At 31.8% G+C, this 22,539-nt stretch overlaps 1 protein-coding gene across 3 annotated transcripts in view; it reads left to right on the top strand.

Annotated features, from left to right (window-relative positions):
• Positions 1 to 22,539, top strand: part of LOC129804298 (uncharacterized) — a 79,162-nt gene that overhangs the window by 16,342 nt on the left and 40,281 nt on the right. For all 3 annotated transcript variants that reach the window (XM_055851459.1, XM_055851458.1, XM_055851460.1), the window contains one exon: positions 15,212 to 15,449. In XM_055851459.1, coding sequence (XP_055707434.1) covers positions 15,212 to 15,449 — 238 coding nt within the window. The remainder of the gene's footprint in view (positions 1 to 15,211; positions 15,450 to 22,539) is intronic.

Here is a 22,539-nt window from a genome sequence, read left to right on the forward strand (position 1 = left end):
CCTATTTGACAGATTTTCCTACAGAATCATAGGTAATTTGCTTTAATATGGACATAAATTTCTTCAGTGTGCAGAGGCCATTAGGCAGAAAAATATCCATAATGCCCAACGTACAGCAACTTTTGTTTTCTAAACATTCAATGAGAGTGAACAAAAGTAGATCTAGTCATCTCGCTCACTCTCATAAGCAGTATCGAAAACATGTCTACAAAACAAAAATTATTGTGCGCAGGGTACTACATTTGAAAAAAAAATTATTTTGGAAAATTTAAATGTTAGTTTGCTGCCCACAATCACTTTTGTTTAGGAAACATGATTTTGACATTTCAATGAGAATGAGTGAGATCTAGATCTAGTCATCTCGCTCATTCTCGTGGGAAATTTTGAAAACATGTTTACAAACAAAAGTTATTGTGCGCTAGTCATAACTTTTTTTAAACCCCAAATTAAGCAAATATTTTATAAAATTAATTAATATCTCGATAAATATTGTTTTAAGTAATTTGTAACATATTAATACTGCAGTCGGAAGTTTTCCTTCGCATTATTTTTAATTATTATCAACTATTATCTGATGAAGTTCCAAATCGAAAGTTAGTTTTTTTTTATTTTTATATTTTCAAAAATTGATAGAAGAATTAATAATGAGAGTTAAATGTCCGATCCATTTAATTCCTTAAAAGAGAGAATTACAGAGTGTTTAGTTTAAAAACTTATATCTGACGTCAATTTTGGGATATTTTTAGAAGATAATCAATGCATTTAGTATAGATTTAGCAAATTAGTAAATGTTCAGTGGGAAAATACAAATTCAATTATCTATGATTAATTTTAATTCGAAATCTCTTCTATGACACAATCATACTAATCCGTTACATTTATTCAATTGGGAATTTTCAATTAAAAATCTATTGATAAAAAATTATTTGATAAATTTTTAACACAAAATTGCAATACTATAAGCCTTTAATCTACTAATCAGATCATAGGGCTGATTTATTTCGGATTAAAATTTAATTGAAATTTTTGTCTAACTCGACTTTTGGGGTTCATCGATTATTTGCGAGAAATATTTTATTAGAATTGGGGATTTGGTTTGATATATCGTCTATTTTTCAGTTATGTTCAAACTGTTTGATAAAAGAAACTTTTCATGAGCTTAAATATTTGATTAAGTCCCATCAATTGATTGCTAGTACCTTTAAGATGGTAGTTTTAAAAAATTGAAAAGTCTCATTTCACTGTGAAATTTGATTCAATTTTATCTTGTTGAAGGCTATTTGAAAATGTGAAGATAAAGTTGGATTAACCTTTTAAAGTTCTGTATTTTTTTTTAAATTTAAAAATTGGATATTAACTTTCACCTAATAGAAGGTCCTAAACAGACTTACGGGAAACTGATGGGAATGTAATCTAATCATAATTTTGATAACAATCACATAAAGTCGTCTCTCAACTTAAGTCCTAGGTGTGACCAGTACAAAAGCAGAGAAAATTTTGGGTAACAGAATTTTTTGGGATGTTTATTAAAAAATCTTGAAAAAAATCATACACTTTCAGAATATAAATTAAAATTAAAGCACTTTAAGAGCTCATTGCTCAAATTCTTCATATCACATATCAATTGATAGATATTATTTGAGGGTATCGACCTATATTGTATTGATTATAAAAATTCCGGTGATCACCAGTGAGAGTTTTCTTCATTTCAAGACTAAAACACCTTTTTAATCTTGCCCAGAACTTTCAGTCCGGATATGGACCTTCTTCAGTGGTCGACGAAGACTATGTTTTTGTGATTTCTTGAGGAATCGTTCACTTTGTGCGAATTAATGAAAAACATCACAGCAAGAAAAATCAGTTGGGAAGGTTTTTATGGGATTTAAATATTTAACAATTTAATAATTTCTAAATTTTCTTTCTGCAAAGACTCTTTCAAATTAATTTAAATTGTTAGTATTCTTCAATAGGAAGCCCCGCAAATATGTTTTTTTTGGAGAAATTTCCTTATTGTTTTAGATGGGAAAGGAGAAAAGACAAGGAATAAGAACAAATTCTGCACTCAAGAGCAACTCAACAAGGTTTTGGAAGCCTTTCGTCACGGTTTCACTTACACACTGTTTGTCTCCAATTAGAAACTTTCCCTTGTCACCATTTGGATTAATATGTTTGCAATAGAAGCATTTTACATTCGCGTATTTTTCTTGTATTTAAGAAGTTTTCAAATTATATCTAAAGAATTTTCACTAAACAGTAACATTCTAGAAGAGACAAGGAGCACATTTATGTAATTCTCTTCAGAAAAAATATGAACTTAATATGTTGAATTTTCTGTCAAAGTTAAAGCGTCTGGAAATGGTTTTGAATGAGGACATTTACCCTACTGAAATTCTTTCTCACTGTAACTTTTTTGGACAGTTACACAAGTTTAAAAGCATTATTGTCGATTCAGTCAGGTCAGGATTTAATCCACAAATTTTCAATGCAAAGAAAAAAATCGTTGTATTTCAAACAATTTGATGTGTATAATACAATCGCAAAATCATCAATAATAAAATCAATCGCAAAATCCGTGTGATATTTTGGTCCCGCTCTCACGGATAACACTGAGAAAAAAACGGGGGTGCGTTTAACTTTTTTTCCTCAGAACTTTAACACTTTTTAGGTATAAAAATATATCAACATTTTTTAATGTTAATCTTACACCTTTTTAAGGGTAAAAATAACATGAAAAAGGGTAACTTTAACCTCTAATACACATAAAAGGCATAATATTTACATCGATTTCGGATCAATACTGCAGAGGGTAAAATTAACATTTCCGTAATGTTATTTTAACTTTTTCCGATTACTCTCAGTGAAGCGAGAGTCTAATGCAAGCGCCTGGCAAGTTGGCCTTTTTATATGGAGCTATTTGAAGCCAATTCCTAAATTGATCTCGGACTCAGCTCACAGTGCTCCAAGAAAAAAATTTATTTAAACAAAAATTTAGTATATTTATCCCTCCATACGGAAAGGTATCTTATAATACGGAGAAACTTTTCACTTTTTAAATATTTAGCATAACGATCACGAGTGCAGAAACATTCTCATACGCATTTCTATGTGAAAGTAAGAAATTGGGGGACTAGGTCTACTGTTTATTATTTCGGGGACTAGGTCTACTGTATATTGCGGAGTCACATTTATTGAGAAACATAGGAAAAATTTAGTCTTTATAAAGCGTGGGACCGTGTAAAGCATGGGACTTTCCCCTACTGAGCCTATGCCAGAAAATTTTCTGGTAGCCTAAAAGAGATTCGAGCCAAAATACTTGCAGAGCGAGTGCTCTACCACTTGACCCATTTATTAAAGAATTTATCACTAAATGTTTAAAAATTATGAATATGACTGTTGCATGGTATTTTGTATCCCAGTTTCTACCTTTTACTACTAGTTGTACTAACTATCGCCCCAAAAATCTCTTATTATGTACTTAACATGTACTTTTTTAAGGACAAGGACTTATTTTATGCAATTGGGCAGAGTCCCTATCTAATAGGAGGGACAGTATACCTTTAATTGTATAGCATTGCGCTAGTAACAATTTATTTTGTGGTAGCCGGAGTGTATCATTTTTTTATCATTTAATAATATGTAATGTAAAATAAAATCATTGCATTTTTGTTACTGGCGATAAATCGATAACTCAAGAGACAGTTCCAAAGAATATCGAGATAGAGTTGAATAGTAGGAAAATTTATATCATAAATGTGATGCAAATATCTCTGTATAGAGGGTACACGGGTACACCTAACTTTTCATTCAAATTGAAGTCCAACGGAAATTAAATTTCATTTTTCTTTAGCTCTGTTTGATCCCCACTCTAATTGAATTTGTGAATGATTTTCGTGGTGACAATTTTCTAAGTGAAATTTTTTTTCAAGACCACAAATTTTATTTTGTGAATAAATTTTCCCAACCAGAAATATTGGGTGTTGAGCGGATGAGGAAATTTTTTTTTCTTGTTTTGCTGTATCTTCCTCAGCCAATTTTGTTGCTATTTTGTGCAAGTCTGTAGAGATACTTTCTCAGGCAGCATATTATAGCTAGTCTTTTTCCAATCAGCAATGCACAAATGTGTGAAACTAGTGCGATAACCTCTACATGAGCAGGTCTTTTAGCATTCCAACACATAAAATACTTTCTCAGCGCCTTCCATGGTGTCTTGTGGGATGCTTTCGCTTTTAGCATGTGCCTCATCTTCCCAAGTTTGAACCAGGGGGTCCCCTGTGTATGCATAGTGTGACTTGTAGAGTTGATCTACATTCTCTACAATTTACTGCTTTATTGTGACAAGGGCACAAAAAAAGAGTCATGAAAACTCATCTTTGGGCCATGTCACTCTTCCATCAAGCTGCCACCGCTGATTTTCTGCACAGTGCCTCCCATTTTTTGCACCCATTGGGGTTAATTGCATGGCAGCTCGCAAAGTGGTTATTTTTTTAAACTTCATGCAATACCACTGTACAATATTGCACAATGTCCCGGATAGAAAACCTGTCGTGTGGGACAGTATGAACTGAAAATGTTTTTCCAACTTCAAAGTGATTAACACATTGGGTTTTTGGAGTGATTCTTTCATTTGCCAAAACTACCCTCAAAATAGACAATGTGTTTTAGTGTTTTAAAGCTCCCAAGGACTCTATTGTAATTAAAATCTAAAATCCTCACTCTCGAGAGGATTACCCATTGAATATAATTTTCAATGTAACTTTGTATACAGTGAAGTGTGCTTATTAGAGAAGTTTTTGGAAAATTTATGTCTCTTCCCAATTCTGGGGAATAGAGAATTTTCACCTGCAAGTGTTTTTGCTCTCACTTATTAAAATGGACAAAGGCATAATATGAAATTCTCACTCGAGAAAGTGCTTCAAAGTGAGGTAATAATTCAAGTGCAAGGCATAATAAAATAAGTCTTACATATGTGTTGATATTCTCCAAAATTCTGGATTGCAAGAACAATTTTAAAGGAGCTATATTGCGTTAAATATTCATTGAGGATAGATGAACAATTCTGGAGATTTTGCAGAATAATGTGTCTGCAAAATTCGAAATGATATTCCTGAGGAAAGCCTTCCATCATTTCGTATATAGCAGACACCATAAAATAGCAAATAAAACATAATGATTTTTAAAAGTAATTTTTAATACCATGGATTTCCAACTCGGCATATGGTTTTGGTACAATAAAATGGTATTTCGAAAGCTCATCGTAAAACCTGCAACGTATATAGATTTATTCCATCTAAGAAATTTCCTAAGCTTATTGGATATTCTGAAAATTAAAGCTTTTTATATTGCAGGGCATTTCTTACTTTACTAGTATTTTTTTTCAATTTATTAAAGAAATGTGGTATATAAATAATGAAAGATTTAGAGCATAAAGAACTATATTAAAAAAGAATTATGGTGCTATTGCAATGACAGAATGAGCATGATTTTTAGCACATTGCTGTTCTCAAGTACTAAAAAGACCATGACTGTTCCCACATGTTATTTCAATTAATGTCGGTTGGGAAAATCGACAAGATTAATTCAATGTTTTCACTTTCATAGTATTTTCTACATTTTCCTTATCATGATTGACAAGATGTAAGGTTTTTCTCTCTACACAAAAACTTCATATTTTCCCCAGTTTCAAAATCACCAAATAGTCATGACAGGAACCGACACAAAAGAAAAGTTTAACCAAAATCCGAATTCAAATATTCCCTCCGAGCAAGCTTTCACCCGATCACAATGCCATCTGACATTCAGTCAGTGTGGGAGTACCGTCATGTCAGCTTGGTGGTGTGATGCAGTTGGATGGCCGGGAGTTGACAACTTTAGCCTCAACTTCGGATTTTCCATGATTTTCCCGTGAGTTCTCTGTGGTGAAAAGTCCGCGAGCAGCATTAATATTCTCTAATCGTTATTTTCCTTAAAATGACGTATGGGAACAGATATGGTCTTTTTTAGTACTTGAGAACAGTAATGTGCTAAAAAAAACATGGTCACTTTTGCATTGGAATAGCACCATTACACTGAATTTTTTTCTATACCAAAACAAATTGACTACGTATAACATTCTTAATTTTGATTAGTCAGGAATTTTCACTTTGAAATAAAGTATAATTTATTCTTTGGGAGGAAATGGGCCACGTTTGAATTAGTGCACCTTTCAAATATATCTCTTTGTTTAATTAAAAGTGAACCTTATCATAATGAAATTTAACTTTGCAATTGGTTTGTGGAGCTGAATTATATCATGATAAGGTCCAGTTTCATTTAAAAATAGAAGAGAAGCCTCTAATTTAAAGGTGTCCTCATTCAAAGATACCATCTACTATTCCCCCTACTATTTTCCCCTTCTAATGCGTTCATCGCCGTCTTAGCGTTTGTTCCAACCTTCAGCACAAATGATATAGAAAGTCTTTTCCCTGCATTAGTGAAAATTACTCACTAATTTTGAATCTGAACAGTTCGTTTGGGCTTTTGGGGAATCAAGAATGATCTATATTCTCAAAAAAAAAAAAATAACCACTTATTATTTGTAAATTTTATTTACTCTGTGAACTTTTAATAATTATCATTCAAATTTGTTAATTCGAACTAGATTTGACACTGATGTAGCATATTTTACAACAGTTTTTTTTTAAATTGTATCAGCTCAAAAATACAGGAAATTTTGTAAGCCCCTAGCAAAGTCAAATAATAATAATAATAATTTTACGTAGTTTTTTTACATATTGAATGTTCTGCATTTAGCCTTCAGATTAAGTTACACCTAATTTAATTTTTTGAAAATTATTATAATAATAATTTTTCCTTCGGAAACCTCAACATTTAAATAAAGATAATCAGCAACCTTATAATAGTCTAGTTTATCAATCTAAAGTAAGATTAGAACAGTTCCGACCATAAACAATAGGCCACGCCCACCACACACCTTCAATACAATATGAAAAATTTATTTATTTATTTTTTAATTATTTTTTTACTCTCTATGCCAAACGGCTGTCATAGCCTAGCTTTGTCTCTTGATTGAGTGGATTTACTTTTGGGTTAGTTTTGGGTTCACCTTAAGAAACTTTCACCAAGTAAATAAGATTATTTTTAAAATTTCATTATTTTATGGAGAGATATTATCAGGCCGATAACAAACTCGATTTTAAGAAGAGTAATGGACATACTAGACACACCGATAGCTTAAGTCAAGATATGGCTTAATGTAATTATAATTAAAAATTATGAGACAACATTCCCATCAGTTTCCCACAAAACCATGTCTCTGCTTATGGCCTCTACACACTAGAGAAATTTATGTCCATATTGAAGCAAATTCCGTACGCTTGTGTAGGAAAAAATCTGCAATATGGACTTAAATTTCTCTTGTGTGTAGAGGCCATAAGCCGTAAGTCTGTCTAGAGCATAAGGCATCAACGGTTCCGTCCATAAAAAATAGACCACTTCCCTTTAATTTTTCTAATAATTAAAAATCAATAACATTGTCTTGATAATGTAAAAAGCACAAAAATATATCGTAGGTGTATTTTATAATTAAGTTAAAAATAATGTAAAGAATCTCAGCTAATGTATGTTCTATTATACGTTGCGAAGCTCTTAAGGATCATTCACAGATTAAAACACTGGGGGCTTATAACTTACGCTATCTCAATTTCACATTCAAATTTTAGTGCTATTCATAAACTGTCTCCAGTGAGCGACCAAATGTGTGATTTGTGTCTTTTAATCACTTAATACTTACTTGGAATTCGACCTATTTATTGATTAAAAGGTAACCCTGGCTCAAAAAAAATAGTTTATATTAACTTATAGGATACTATTAAAAAGGATATCATGAAATATTGCAAAAAAAAATAAATTATTTTTTTGCATTTATTTTTTTAACAAGAAACATAATTTTGCTTTAGTTCAATTTAAATTTAAACCTATTTTTAGAAATCAAGTTTATATCGCCAAATAGAACAAACTCTTAATATAATATTAAGTGATTCAAATTGAAAAGTAACACATTTGCACGCTAATTTGCAACAATTAAATATGAATTATATTAAAATTTTAGTGTGCCAGTATAATACCAAGATTTCACCTGGGTTATAATAAATAGATATCCTTTTATTAATATCTAAAAACTCAAATTTATATATTGAGAGAAATCCGAAAAAGTTAAAATAACATTCCGGAAATGTTAATTTTACCCTGCAGATTGATCCAAAATCGGTGTAAATATTACCCTTTACAGGTGTATTAGGGGTTAAAATTACCCTTTTTTCATGCTAATTTTACCCTCAAAAAGGTGTAAAATTAACATTAAAAAATGTTGATATATTTTTACACCTAAAAAGTGTTAAAGTTCTGAGGAAAAAAAGTTAATCGCACCCTCTTTTTTTTCAGTGTAGATTCTTTAATTTATCATATTTAGTTATTTAATTGGATGTATAGATTAAACTTATTACATTATTTTATTAAATACACGTCGTAACGATTACTGAATCTAACTTTTTTATATTAATACGCTATAAATTTCATTTTATTATAGAGGAAGAATCTGGAAAAAAATTATCGACCACAATTCAAGTCAAAAAATAGGATTAAAGAAAATATTATCAAAATCGACGCGATGTCAAACTTTCCGTGTCAAACTTCGAGCAAATCCTTGCATAACTTTTCGCGGAGTGAAAAACGAAACATATTTCTAGCTGTGTCTGACTATTTTCCTCTCGTTATTGAAGGACTAAAGCAAACTAAAATCATTTTCCGGTATTAGGATAGGGTGACGTGTGGTATTTCTGGACAAGGTGCTTTTCGGGACATAATATGGGTATTTTGGGACATATCAAAAATCCTATAAATATTGATTTTCTAATTATTTTTAAGTTCTATATGAAATATTAAGCTCTTTACGTATCAGATAAACATGAAATTTCTGAAATTTTATTTAATTTAAAGCGTGAAATACGCGTGAATTTTGAGCGTCACATTCCACTTTTTACAAGACCTTCAGTGTGGTCAATTTTGCAGATGACAACACAAACAGTGCTTTGTTTTTTTCGATTTTCGATTCACTTTAAAAGTGAAATTTTAACAAAATTTATATGAAAGAATGAAGTTTAGAACTTCTACTTAAAGGTAAATAATCAGGCTCGATGAAATTTATTTGCATAATAGCGACTTTTGTCTGTCCAAAAAAACACAACTGTCCCGAAATATACCACTCTTACTTCTTTACATTTTTTTAAATTTTGTATAAAAAATTATGCATTTCTCAACTATTTTCGATAAGAATCTTATTCAGGATAGCATAAGGAACATAAATATTTGTATCAATAAAGAAAAAAAATATTTGAGAAGTCTTTAAGCTATTTGAAACTTAAAAGTGCTAAAAAGTGTCCCGAAATACCACACGTTACCCTATCACTTGCACTGAAATAAAATATTTAAAATCGTCTAGCTTATGATTGGAAAATATTCTAAATCCAATAAAGAGCATAATAGAAATGATGAAGAAAAAACTTATGATCATTTGAATTTCCATCCTTTTTGTTAAAAATTAAAAATATTTTTACAGCTTTTTTGTTTACGTAAATAGTCCTTGTACGCAGCTCTTTAGAAATACTGTATTCCCCAATTGAATTTTCTCGGGTTTTTTGATTGATTTTTCCAAATATTTTTTCATGTTTGAAACGTGAAAAAAAATTCCACAATAGCACGTCGACAATTGGAATGGCTTTTCAAACGTTTTTACCCGCAATTATTTTCATTTTACGAACTTTTAACAACAGTATGTTTCAAAGTTATTTTAAAATTTTGTCACGAGGCAATTGGCCGGATCACTCTACTGGTAAATTTTTTTCTGACATTCATTATTTCATTTGAAATTGCCTCAATACAAAATTCGAAACAGGTTTTTGTTGCCAATTCAAAAAGCTGTCATATCGATTAAGTTATTTCAGGTGCTTTTATTATCACATTAAACTCATCAAATGTTATTTTAATTTCTTTTTTTCTGAAATAAAAAGGAAAAAAAAAAGAATTTGTGATTCCCATGGACAGTAACTTTCTGAAATAGAACTTCCTGTTGAAGAGCAATGAAGTGGATAAAAATAGAATATCCGCAAATATGAAATTCTACCGGAAAATTCGTGCTATGTATTATTATGTGCTTTCAACAACCCACAGAAACCGAAGAGATCCAATTGCATGAGTTGACCTCAAAATTCGCATGAGATTTACATGATTACATAAAAGTGTGTTTAATTTTTTTTTCTTTTTTTAATGAAATATTTCATGGTGTTGTTATTGATTTCTTTCACACCCACGCTTATTGGTATTTTGGGGACAATTTTGGTGGGAAATGGCCTTAGGATATACAATTTGTCTACAATATTCTTCTGACACTGCGATGTTGTGTCAGATACCAACTCTGTTGGCTCTATTTTCGCGCGCCAAAGCAAGATAATATCCAGTTGATTAGGTCTGGAAAAGCACGAGGCATGCAGCATGTTGATGTTCATTGATTGAATGATGCACATCAATTATACAATCCACCTGAATGGGGCATAATTGTGTGAATGTGTGTGAAAGACGATGAGAAAAGGTTACGATGCCTCTGTGTCTATTTCATATCTATCGTGCACATAATATAATGGCCAGGAATGGGCCGAGAATTCATGATAAATTTACATAAGATGGAAACTGGAGTGTGGTGGCTTTGGTATATGAGTGCTTTCTTATGTATATGACAGGTGATAAGATGCTTCTTCTTTTAATATTAATTCCACCCTGCGGTGAAATTCCTAGGATGGTGAGAGAATACCTGAAGGTAATCGGTGTTTATAGAATAAATACAATTTCATAGAGAATGTGACATGAAGGAAGAAACAGAATTTAGAGTTAAAAGCATAATAGATAGTAATGGTGAGAGGTGTTAAAATACTAAGAATAAAATACTGTAAAATAATCTGACACTTTAAAAATATTTTTTTAAAAAATGGAAAAGAAAGTATTTAAGGCGAAGTCAATCATTTAGCACATGTATGTGCTAAAACATCCGGAATGATGTAACTCTTAACCTTGCTCTTAACCATGTGTATCGGTTATGATTGATTCATTAGAGAAATAAAAGAATAAAGGATTTTAAATTTGAGAAAATTGTAGCATCATACACTTCCACTCCTCTAGTTTAGTTGTACTAAAGCTCAGATATGTTCTAAAAGAACATTCTTATATTGTAGTACACGTGAAATAAAATATAAAAACTTAATAATAGTAAAGGACAAGAAAGAAAATTCAAAATCTACATTTAATTTTTAATTATATATATTTTTCCAATTATTCTGTAATATTATACATTTTCGAATTTATAAAAGCAGATCTTAAAGCTATAAATTTAAATAATTTAAGTAATGGTGCTATTCTTATGAAAAATGAAAAGGGAAATCTTTATCTTGTATTGTTTTAGTACATTACCATTCTCATGTGCTTCTACGTTATCGACTTCTCTTAGTTCCTGTCATGACTGTTTTTCCCAGTCCTCGTCGCATTCCAAAAACCACCAAATAGTCAAGACACGAACCAATAGAAAATATGTCGATTATGCAGAAGCACGTGAGAGCAGTCTTGTGCTAAAAAAATGTTCAGGAGAGATTTCCTCTTTCCATTTTTCATTGTAGGGCACTCAATGGGTCAAATGGTAGAGCACTCGCCCTAAGATGCAAGTGTCCCGGGTTCGAATCCCCTTTAGGTCACCAGGAATTTTTCTGGCATTAAAGGTGTTCGGATCGGATCCAGTGAGCTTCATTGCACTTGATTCCATGGGCATGGGACTGACAACCTCATCCCGTACAAGAAAAAAAATTAATGCACGTCTAGAAATCCCCTTGTGGGAAGGCCTAGTTCCTTCATGAAATGTTGTGCCAGCATTATTATTATATTATTATTATTATTTTTCATTGTTATAGCACCATAAAATATCATAGTTATCTTATCTTTTTTCTTTTACTTTTAAGATAAGAATAGAGAAATAAAGTGAGCAATTTATACTCCTTTTCATTTCAAATAAACTTGAGGCTAGGATTATGCGTATCCGTATTTATTATAAATCGAATGAATGATATAAAAATTATGAATGGGCGAGCTCAGTTTTTGTCTTTAGTATATCTACATTGTTTTTTATGATCGTTTGAGACTATGAGAATTATAAACAAAGTTCAATGGTTCCTTTTGAAATGATGAAAAATTCAATTCAATCTAAATTCAAGTCTAGTATTCATCAATTCAAGTATTTATCATCATTTTCAACCGCTTAGGGGAAGGTACTCTCCCTTCGCACGTTCATGCCTTCGAATAATGTGAGTTTTCTTTTACTTTTCTTAAAAGACTTAAACACTTGTATTACATATTAGTTAGCTTATTATCAATTATTAATAATTATGTGATAATTAGTGTAAGTCTCTTAGGAAAATCAAAGAAAATTCACATTATTCGAAAGCATGAACGTTCGAAGGGAGAGTACTTTCCCCTATCCCTATTGGCGTCGCGGACACATGACATTCAGTTTAGCAGCCCACGCTTGACGATCCTCTGCCACTTCAGGAAGATGTTCGAGTTCGATCTCAAGGCGCTCGTCTCCAAAGCAAAATTTTCATAATTCGTATTTATTTATGAAAATTTACCAGCCATATTTCATTGCGGCCATCGCCGTCTTAGTATTTTCCCAGCTCCAGGATGAATTAAACTTAGGACGTTTAAGATTATAGATTAGATATTTTCAGTGAAACTGGTACTTATCCTGACTTACCTATATTGAGAAGTCTTATAAACTGTTGACAACCATATTAATTTATCTTTGACTTAATCTTAGTATTTTTTCAGGAGATAACATCAAACTGTCATACAGTAGAACCCCGCTATAGGCCATCGCTCTATAGTCCACAATTTATCGACCGTTGATTTCAAAACACTGATTTTAAGTTAGGTTATGTTTTTTAGTACGCGACATGGAATGTTGTCATAATTATTTTAATATTTTTGGCAAACTTTATTGAGTAGTTGTGATAATTGTGATCCATAATGAAGATAGCGAGGACAAGTATCACAATCGCAAAGAAAGTGGAAGCCATCGAGCAATTTCAATACTAAAAGTCGTTGATAATTTAAAAAAATGACATGGACAGCGCGACTCAAGTGTCAAATCTGGAACCAAATATGGCCTATAGCGAGGCTATACTGTAGTTTTAAATTTATGTTTCTTCTACAACACAGTTGGTCCGGTGTAATTCCAAATCATTGGAAAATTCTTCTGGGATAACAATGACAAAGAACAGGAATCGACTAACAATAATAAATCCATTAAAAGAAAAAGAAAAATTTTGAAAAATATGTCAAGCATGGCAATTTGATGACTTACGGTAAGTGTGCCAAATTCCGGCCAGCTTGCAATTTCGGCCACCTTTTTTGTTCCTCGAATTTCCATGAACTTTTAGATTTTACGTACTCTAGAGATTATACAAAGCAAAAAAATAACAAAAAATGTAGCTTCCACAAACGAGATGACGTGAAAAAGATATTGGAAGAATTCCTGAAGGGCAAGGAACTATGAGAATGAAGGTGGCCGAAATAGGGCACCAAAGCTATGTCTATATTTTTATTCATTTTAAAATGTATTAAGAATGATTTTAAAGTAAATAAAGACGGTAAACTCTTTACAAGGTTCCAAGCAACACTCTTTCAGAAGAAAGAATAAAAAAAAATCAATTTGTATTTAAAATATTACATTTCAAACTTGAGACTTTGGCGCTTGCATGCAACTATGCCGAAATTTGGCACACTTACCCTATATAACTTGGAAATTTATTAAATTATTTTCCAAAGTTACACAAAAATCTCAAAATCATAAAAACCGCGCTGACTTCTTGCAATCTCCAAAGTTCAACATATCTGATTCATTGAATAAGGATTTAAATTAAATTATAGCTAGGTCCAACTTCATTTAGAAATATACCAAAAAATAGCGTTTTCCATGTAGCCCCACCTCCCCCTATCTAAGAACAGTAGACTCTCGCTAATTCGGCTCTTTTAAGATCGGGCTACTTTTTAATTCGGACAGCAGTTAAATTTGAAAAAAGTATGTTGCCATTTTTCAAGTTTGATTATGATTATCAAATGAAGCAAATATGCTTAAATTTACCTTGGTTTGACTTCGTTTTGATGTGATTTTGCATTATTAAAGGATTTTCATGATATTTACAATATATTTGAGTACGTAAACTCAATATATGTATGCAGATGAATTTAAAATCGTTGTATTTCAAAAAGTTTGTCGCCCGAATTTCTCTTTAATTCGGGTGACATTTTGGTCCCAAATGCCCGAATTTGAGAGAGTCTACTGTAGTTTTCTATGAAACACTATTTGTTTTCTCTCTGTTAAAATTTACAAAACGATTTCACTCTTTTAAAATTCTAAATTGAGTATACAAATCAAATTTGAATTTTTTTCAAATAAAATAAGTTTTTTATTGCTCAATAGTATAGTGCCAAAACAAATGTTAGTACTTTTTAGTACAGACATGTGCTAAATACCTTCCGTCGTCAAAATTTATAGATCTTTTGAAATGCTTCCACGTTGATATATTAAAAAATGTCTCGGATATACTTAAGAACAGCTTATGTATTTTTTATCAAGGAAACCAATCTGTTTTTTATGTTTCCCTTCATTTTCATACCAATTTCAGCAAAACCCGTAATGTCTCTTTTATCTAGGAAATTGTTTCCCTATCGTTTTAATAACTCCCAACCTTTCCCATTGATGATTGCGTGTGAAATTGATGAGTGAAGCAGAAGGATTGGGTAGTTAAGAGGAGAATCTGTACACCTTCCAGCATCCCAACATCTCAGCACCCCTCTGAGTACTTATTGTGTGGGTGTCGGAGAAATTTTGGGGAACTCCCCAGAGTCAATTAAGACGCGATTACATTTAAATTTTGATTATGTCTTTTTGATAGCGTCGCCGTATACATTAGCGGGGGTGATGTAAAAAGAGAGCTACTTGGCATGTCGTGCGATGAAGAATGGCACAATGTTGATGGGGGGGGATACCTGGGTGGGGTGAGATTTAATCATTTAACACAATTGCATTATAAAATGTTCTCTCTCTGGGACTTTTCAGTGGACACCTGCTCATAAATCCGGACGTTGCTAACGGCAGCGAAATCGATTTTTGCGATTTACCCCTGCCAAAGACACCAGAGGGCAAAGGGAAGCCTTTTGTGGACTCAACCACGCACAATGTGGACAGAGTGAAAGACATGCACTACCACAATCCGACCAAGACTTCAACATACCTCTTTGGGGAGACCACGACGCAACAGAACGACATATTCCTCAACAGATCCGGTTGGGTACAGGTCAGTTGCATATTTCAATTATCATTAACCATGACAACCTTTGAATCATCCCCCCTCCCCAAAAATATTCGAGATTTTGAGCCTAGAAAACGACATCAGAAATTACTTATACATTTGTACCATTATGGGAAAAGTTTTGAGACCTTTCCCCACCACCAAAAGATTACGCCCTAGATGTAAAAGTTTCTTTTCCGGTCATGTTAGATATAGAAATATTCCCATTACTTCCCAAGAATCTTACTTTTTGCACAAAATTAATTAATAAAAGTCTAATTTGAAATTTTTATGGTTTAATTAGTGAACCATAGAAATAGAAATATACCAAAGGGAACGATGATAAAATATGAAGAAGAGCATTAAGGTCAAATTAATTTGCACTAGAAGTAGAAAAATATAATGGATCCTATTAAAAACATGAGTTATTCCTTCCATTTTCATTTGTTTATATACAAAGAATAAAATACAAACATAACAGTTGAATAAATTTGTAATCTGACCTTTAATCATGCAAATGTGAAAGTTCTCTATAATAAATTAATTCGGAACTTTATGATTCTTGAGGAAAGTTCGCAAAAATGCAAGTTCATGAGTTGATGGTGATTTAATTACAAAATGTACCACTTAGTTTTCTTCATTATATCACTCTGGGGCTTATGGTTTTATAAGGAGGATTTTAAAGTAACTTTGAGAAGGAAAATAGCCCCACTGTCTTCATTGGATATTGCTGCATTTCAATGTCAGTTAATTAATTCTTGAGCAATGGAGGGAATCAAATTTCTCTGAACTTTTAAACATTGTAAGACTTTCAGGTAGTAATGTTTATTCAGGAATACATTAAATGCAATGTAAATAAATAAAGTGTCTAGAGCGAAGAAGAAAAGGATGTAATTTCCTCGTATTACATTCACTTTTTATTTTCAAAGTTTTGTAATTTTTATTTCAAATAAATTATTTAGTGAATATCAAATGTTTATAGAACATTTAGACCTAATTATTGTATAAAGGGATAGCCGACGGTGGTGTAACTGAGCTAGGTTTTTCAGAACAATCTGTCCTTCCGGTGAGCGTCGGATTTATTGATCAAATCCTATGTATCAAACACACATTTTCACCAGAGCTTTCGACACTTATAGTGTCTTTCTCAGTGGTTCTTGGTTGGTCTTTTCTTTAGGATTTTAGGATTCTTTAGGATTAAGACTGTACCAGACCGTTCGCTGTGTAAAAAAAGAAATTCAAAACTGATGCATAAGAAAGTAGAGGAATTAGTAACAAAAATCCTAAAGAAAAGACCAACCAAGAACCACTGAGGAAGACACGATAAGTGTCGAAAGCTCTGGTGAAATTGTGTGTTTGATTCATAGGATTTGATCAACAAATTCCGACGCTCACCGGAAGGACAGATTTTCTTGAAAAACCTAGCTCAGTTTAAACCTAATAGTTAATTGTTAACGATATTTAAAAATGAAGGTCAAAAATGAAGGAAAAATGAAGGTCATGTTACTGATGCAGAAGTAGACTTATGAGTGGTCCTCCGAAGGTCCCAGACCTCATCTCAAATCGTTTGGCCGGTAGCACTGATAATACAGACGAACAAACAGAGTAACATCGTTATTATACAGCGAAAACTGGGGCAGTAGTATACATGGTGTAGGGTAAAGTCTTCACTTATGGAAGTTATACACTTATGGATACTGGACAGCTTGCAAAAATCTTATGTTCTTACCTAAAACAGATTTCAAAAAATCACAAAATTAATAACACTATACCTACCAACAATTTTTGGTCGTTTTACGGTCAAATGACAAACCGCGGTACGGTAGGATACTTAACAAATTTATTTTGGAAAAGAGCAAAAAAAGTAAAATTTAAACACTCAAAAATATATTACATGCATATTTCAAGAAATTCATAAAGTTTGATAGTGACATTGTACCGTTTAAATATGTATTATTTTTAAACCGGTCAATTTGACTGGATCTTGGAAGTTTAGTGTTAATTGTTAATCATATCATAAACTGATAAATTTAGAATTTTTCGAAATCTGTTTTAGGCGATTTTGATTTTTACAACTTGGATTTATATCATCTATTTCTCCGATGGACAGGGATTCATAAAATATTTGCGAATTCAGGTATCGTCCTCTGAAGTCTAATATTTAATTAAAACATGCAGTGTTTATAACTACCCCAAGTTTACTGCCCCAGTTTCCAGTGGCGTACCAAGAGATTTTGGCACCCGAAGCGAATATCTTGGCGAGCGCCCCTTACCCCTTCCACATGAAACATCTACTGAAATTTTTACAACTCATCATTTACCTATATATTAAATGTTCGTCTTTCGACAGAATATCTTCACAGGACATATATTTGAACTATTCCTGTTGCCGAAAATGGACAGCTAAATTTTCAATAATTTTCGATTTTTTTGAATATTTTGCAAAATATCTCGAAATCTACCTTACCGATTTCTTATATTTTAGGCTTATGTTGTAGAGCTATTTCGGTGTAGACCAAATTTAAAAAATCTTTAATCGGTATATTAGTTTCCGAGATAATTGCAATTTGAAGCAAAAAAGACTGTTCAAAAATTTTCTGTTTTTTTTTTTTATTTTTCTTAAAAATAAACTAAAAAGCTAATTGAATAAACCAATTAAAAAAATCCATAATGCCTCCGCTCCGACACACCTTTTAAATCGGTAAAATTTAATGAAATCAAAATTCGCGTCCCTTTCTTTCTCAAAAGATTTGCATATGTCTATCCTACACTTTCGACCTCAAATTGGACTGAACAAAATTTAATTTGGTGTGATGTTCAAAAGAAAAAGAAGACGGTATAAGAGTAGAATAGACATATACTAAACTTTTAATAAAGAAAGGGATGTGAATTTCGATTTTATGAAATTTTTCTGATCTAAAATGTGTGCCGGAGCCATAAGGGTACCATCAGAGACGCTGGTCTAGAAGTTAGGCATTACGTCTCGAATATTTTGGGTTGGCTTTAGCAGAGCATTTATTGTTAATAGGCGCGAAATTTATGAGCCAAACCTTAGTCGAAATGTTAGTGTAAATATTATACTAATGTACTCGAGGAATTCTTTGCGGATCTTTGAAACAATCACGGACTTTCGCGAAATTATTCGCGGATCTTTGCGGACTGTAGTTTTTGTTCATAGAATTTTCCTTATTCTCAAGGGGAATTACGCACATCGTATGACCGTCTTCAGACTAGAGGTTTAGCATAGTTTTCGAAGGTCTCAAAATTCTAAATAGCAACCAATTTCATTTGTTGGCGCCCCTAATTTTTTGGGCGCTCTAAATTTAAATGTCATAATTTTTAAATGCCCCTTCATTTTTTGCGTCAGTTTTTTGCTTTCTAATTTCTTGGTGCCTAGGAGCTCTAATTTTCTAAGTGTTTATTTTTAAAGCGTCTTCATTTTAGAACGCTTTAATTTTTTAGGCCCTTAATTTTTTTTGGTTGCCTTACGGCGTTATCACACTTGTACATTAAAATTTTAATGTGATTCACATTAATTGTTGCTTGTGAGCGTCCAAATATGTTGTTTGTGTCTTTGAGTCACTTAATATTTGAGGTTTTTCTATTTATTGATAAAGAAGTGGACTTGGCCTGCAAAAATAAGTTTAAATTTACCTAAAGCATAAATATTTTTCACATTAAAAAATTAAAGAGAAAATCGCATTATTTTTCGCATTAATGCTATAAATCAGTTTATATCAAATTTTGCGGGCCAAGTCTACCTTTTTATCAACAAATAGATCAAATTTTGAATATAAAGTGATTCAAACACACAAATTACACATTTGGACTCTCAGCAGCGACAATTAATGTAAATCATATTAAAATTTTAATGTGCAAGTGTGATAACACAGTTACGACGCCCCTTATTTTTACAGCGCCCGGGGCGATCGCCCCTTTCGCCCCCGCCACGGTACGCCTATGCCAGTTTCCCATATACTGTTATTTTTACGGAGTTCGAGCGAGCAGTAAATCGAGAGAGCTTTTTTTAATTGTAAGATGGAATAATTTGGAATCATCTCTAATTTGGAACAGTTTGATGTCCTAATAGTTTTAGATGGCGAAAGGAAAAAACAATGCAGAAGTACTCTCGAATGTATAGTCTTGTACTCCTTCATGGTTTTCTTTTTCTTTTTAACCATCTGAAACTGTGAGAAAATCTCAAAATTTCAAAATAAACATGATTCCGAATTACCCCAATTTACCCTACATCGCAATATTTTTAATGTTTTGGAATATCTTTCATCATCTGCATGGTTCTTGAGTTTTTCTCTTTGGTTTTTCCAGCTGACAATTGTTGATTTGCAATATTGAACATCGTTGTCTTTAATTCTTGGGATTTTTCTTTGTATAGGAGCTCTATAGTGCCCATATTTTCCCAAAGAACTTCCTGATGGATCATTTCCACGATAATATCCCAGGAAGTAACAAAGATAAATGATTTCATTTAGGGATTTTCTAATTAATCTGATTTGATTTAGAAGAATAATTAGCACTCCTGCTAAATAAGGAATCTTAGAGCATTAGGGGGAGTTGGGGCAAAATGAGCTATTGGGCTACATCTACATAGTTATACAATTTTTTCGCACGTATCTAAAAAAAATTGGGCTTTAACGTAATGTAATTTAGGTAGACAGAAGTATCCTCCTTTAGAAATATAGGAAAAATCGTATATCAATGTAGTCCCAGAAGCTCAAAATAGCCTCACCTCCCCTATGTGGCAAAATTGATTTTTTTCGAGAGCTCCCAGAAAATCTCAGACATTTCTAATCAACACATTCTTAATGAAAATTTAATGTTCTGCAACTATGCTGAATACTGTTCTAAAATTAAATTTTGTGGAAGTTATCAAAAATTCTGGAGCAAATATTGTTAGACATGAAATAATTTATAGCATTTTGATTCTCTTTATTAAAAGCTTTCGTAAATGAAAGGATGTTCCAGTCAATATGCCCTACAAACATTTAATTATCAAATTAAGAACTTTGTGTAAAAATTTGTAACTTGAAAAATATTAAATCTATTAAATTAAATACATGTAAGAAGGGTACTTTAATAGAATATTTAATCCTTCACAACTATGTTAAAGAGCATTTCTCTCTGTCTTTTAGAAACAAATGTGATTTCTTTGCTTGTCTGTAAGAGGTAGAAAAAGCGAGTTGGAATTAAATTGTTACCTAAATTTGAAATATTTGTAAAATCTTGTATTTCTGATTATTACAGGATAATTGCTAATTTAAAGAGGTTTATAAAAACTATCTGTGGTAAAAATTTGAAATTTCGGTCTATTTTGACTTGGAAGATATCAAATTTTCAACTTTTGGGCTTGCCACAGTTTACTCCACACAGAAAAAAAATATTTTGTAAAAATGTTCGTAAATGTTTGTGAATTTCTATGGGGGAGTTACGAGATTCTCGTGAATCGTATAACCCACAAACAAGTTCGTAAAAGTTTGTATTTTTTCAGAAACATTGTTCGTAACATGATCACTTGACGAGCATTTTTTGTACTTTTACAAACATTTGTTCGTAAATGTTCGTAAAATTTTGTCATTTGTTCGTAAATGTTTATTTTCCTGTTAAACATTTTACGAACATTTACGAACAAATGACAAAATTTTACGAACATTTTTTGTGTGTTTACGAACATTTACGAACAAATGTTTGTAAAATTACAAAAAATGTTCGTCAAATGATCATGTTACGAACAATGTTTGTGAAAAAAGTACAAACTTTTATGAACTTGTTTGTGGGTTATACGATTCACGAGCATTTCGTAACTCCCCCATAGGAATTCACAAACATTTACGAACATTTTTGCAAAATATTTTTTTTTCTGTGCAAGTTTCCCTAAAAACCTTTTTTCGATGACCCATTCAAATCTGTAAAAAGTGAACTCTTTCAGAGAGTTGTGAATGAAACAATAAACCTGATCGATTTTCATTTTCCTCTATAGAACATTACCTTTTCTCCAATTTTTTTTGCAACACAATTTATTCATGAGGGAATACCTTCTTAAAATGTCTATTAACTCGAGAAAAATGTTACAAGAGCAATTTATCTTTGATAAAGTTTGCCACTCATTTATCATACAGAAAATTTACAGGAAATTCATACTGAAATATGGTAATGATGAAATTTACCGAACTCATGTTTGATAAATGACTATCTTTCAATTAAATTTTTTGTTAACAAAAAATAAACTTTGTACTCAATTAAACGATAAAATACCTTTTCATTGATTCTTTTTCCTGTGAATTTTACTGAAATTGTAAATACTAGAGCTTTTTTTCTCTCTATTTACTTAATCTTTTGCTGAAGCAATGTTTGTCAGAATAGATAAATAAAATTCTTCGTATCACCTTTCATCAAATATCCCTTCAATAAAACATTTAGTGACCTTTCAGAAAAAAAAATATCAATAAATTCTTTTCAAGCAAAAAAAAAAGATTTCCTTTTAGTACTATGAACATAGGTTGATAAAAAAGCTATATAAAAGCTCTGAAAGCTCTGAGTTCTTGCTTAAGAAGCATGGGTTGACAATAGAAGATATTCCACAAGAAGTTGAGTCAACATTCTTTCAAATTAACAAATGTTTATTTAACTGTATAATCTGGTAAAAAAAACTTGCAAGATTTGTGTAAATATTGACCCAACCCTGGCATAATCCTTAGGAAATTAAACTACAGCAAGTTCAATATTTACTTGGAAATATATAGTTTTTAGGGAGAAAGAATGTTTGTCATAAAATGGGCAAGAATTTATATGATGGAACTTGAATAAACTCTAACAGAATTCTTTTGCAACATTTTCCGCATTCCCTTCAAAAGAGAAAAAACTTAGAACTTGAATGAAATATGATGAGATCCATATAGAAAATGGTATCACAATAACAACTATAAAATTAAGTGAATTGGAAAATGTATGAATAATACACATTCAACTATTTCATAAGCTATTTTTCTCATAAATGCGTCTTTTTCTCTATCGAAAATAGCAGAAAAAGAAGCCTTGGCGAGCTTTGAAAGCTTTTAAGAGGGGCGTGATTCATATCCTA

Source organism: Phlebotomus papatasi, chromosome 2, assembly GCF_024763615.1.
Source record: "Phlebotomus papatasi isolate M1 chromosome 2, Ppap_2.1, whole genome shotgun sequence".
In the NCBI taxonomy this organism is placed as follows: domain Eukaryota; kingdom Metazoa; phylum Arthropoda; class Insecta; order Diptera; family Psychodidae; genus Phlebotomus; species Phlebotomus papatasi.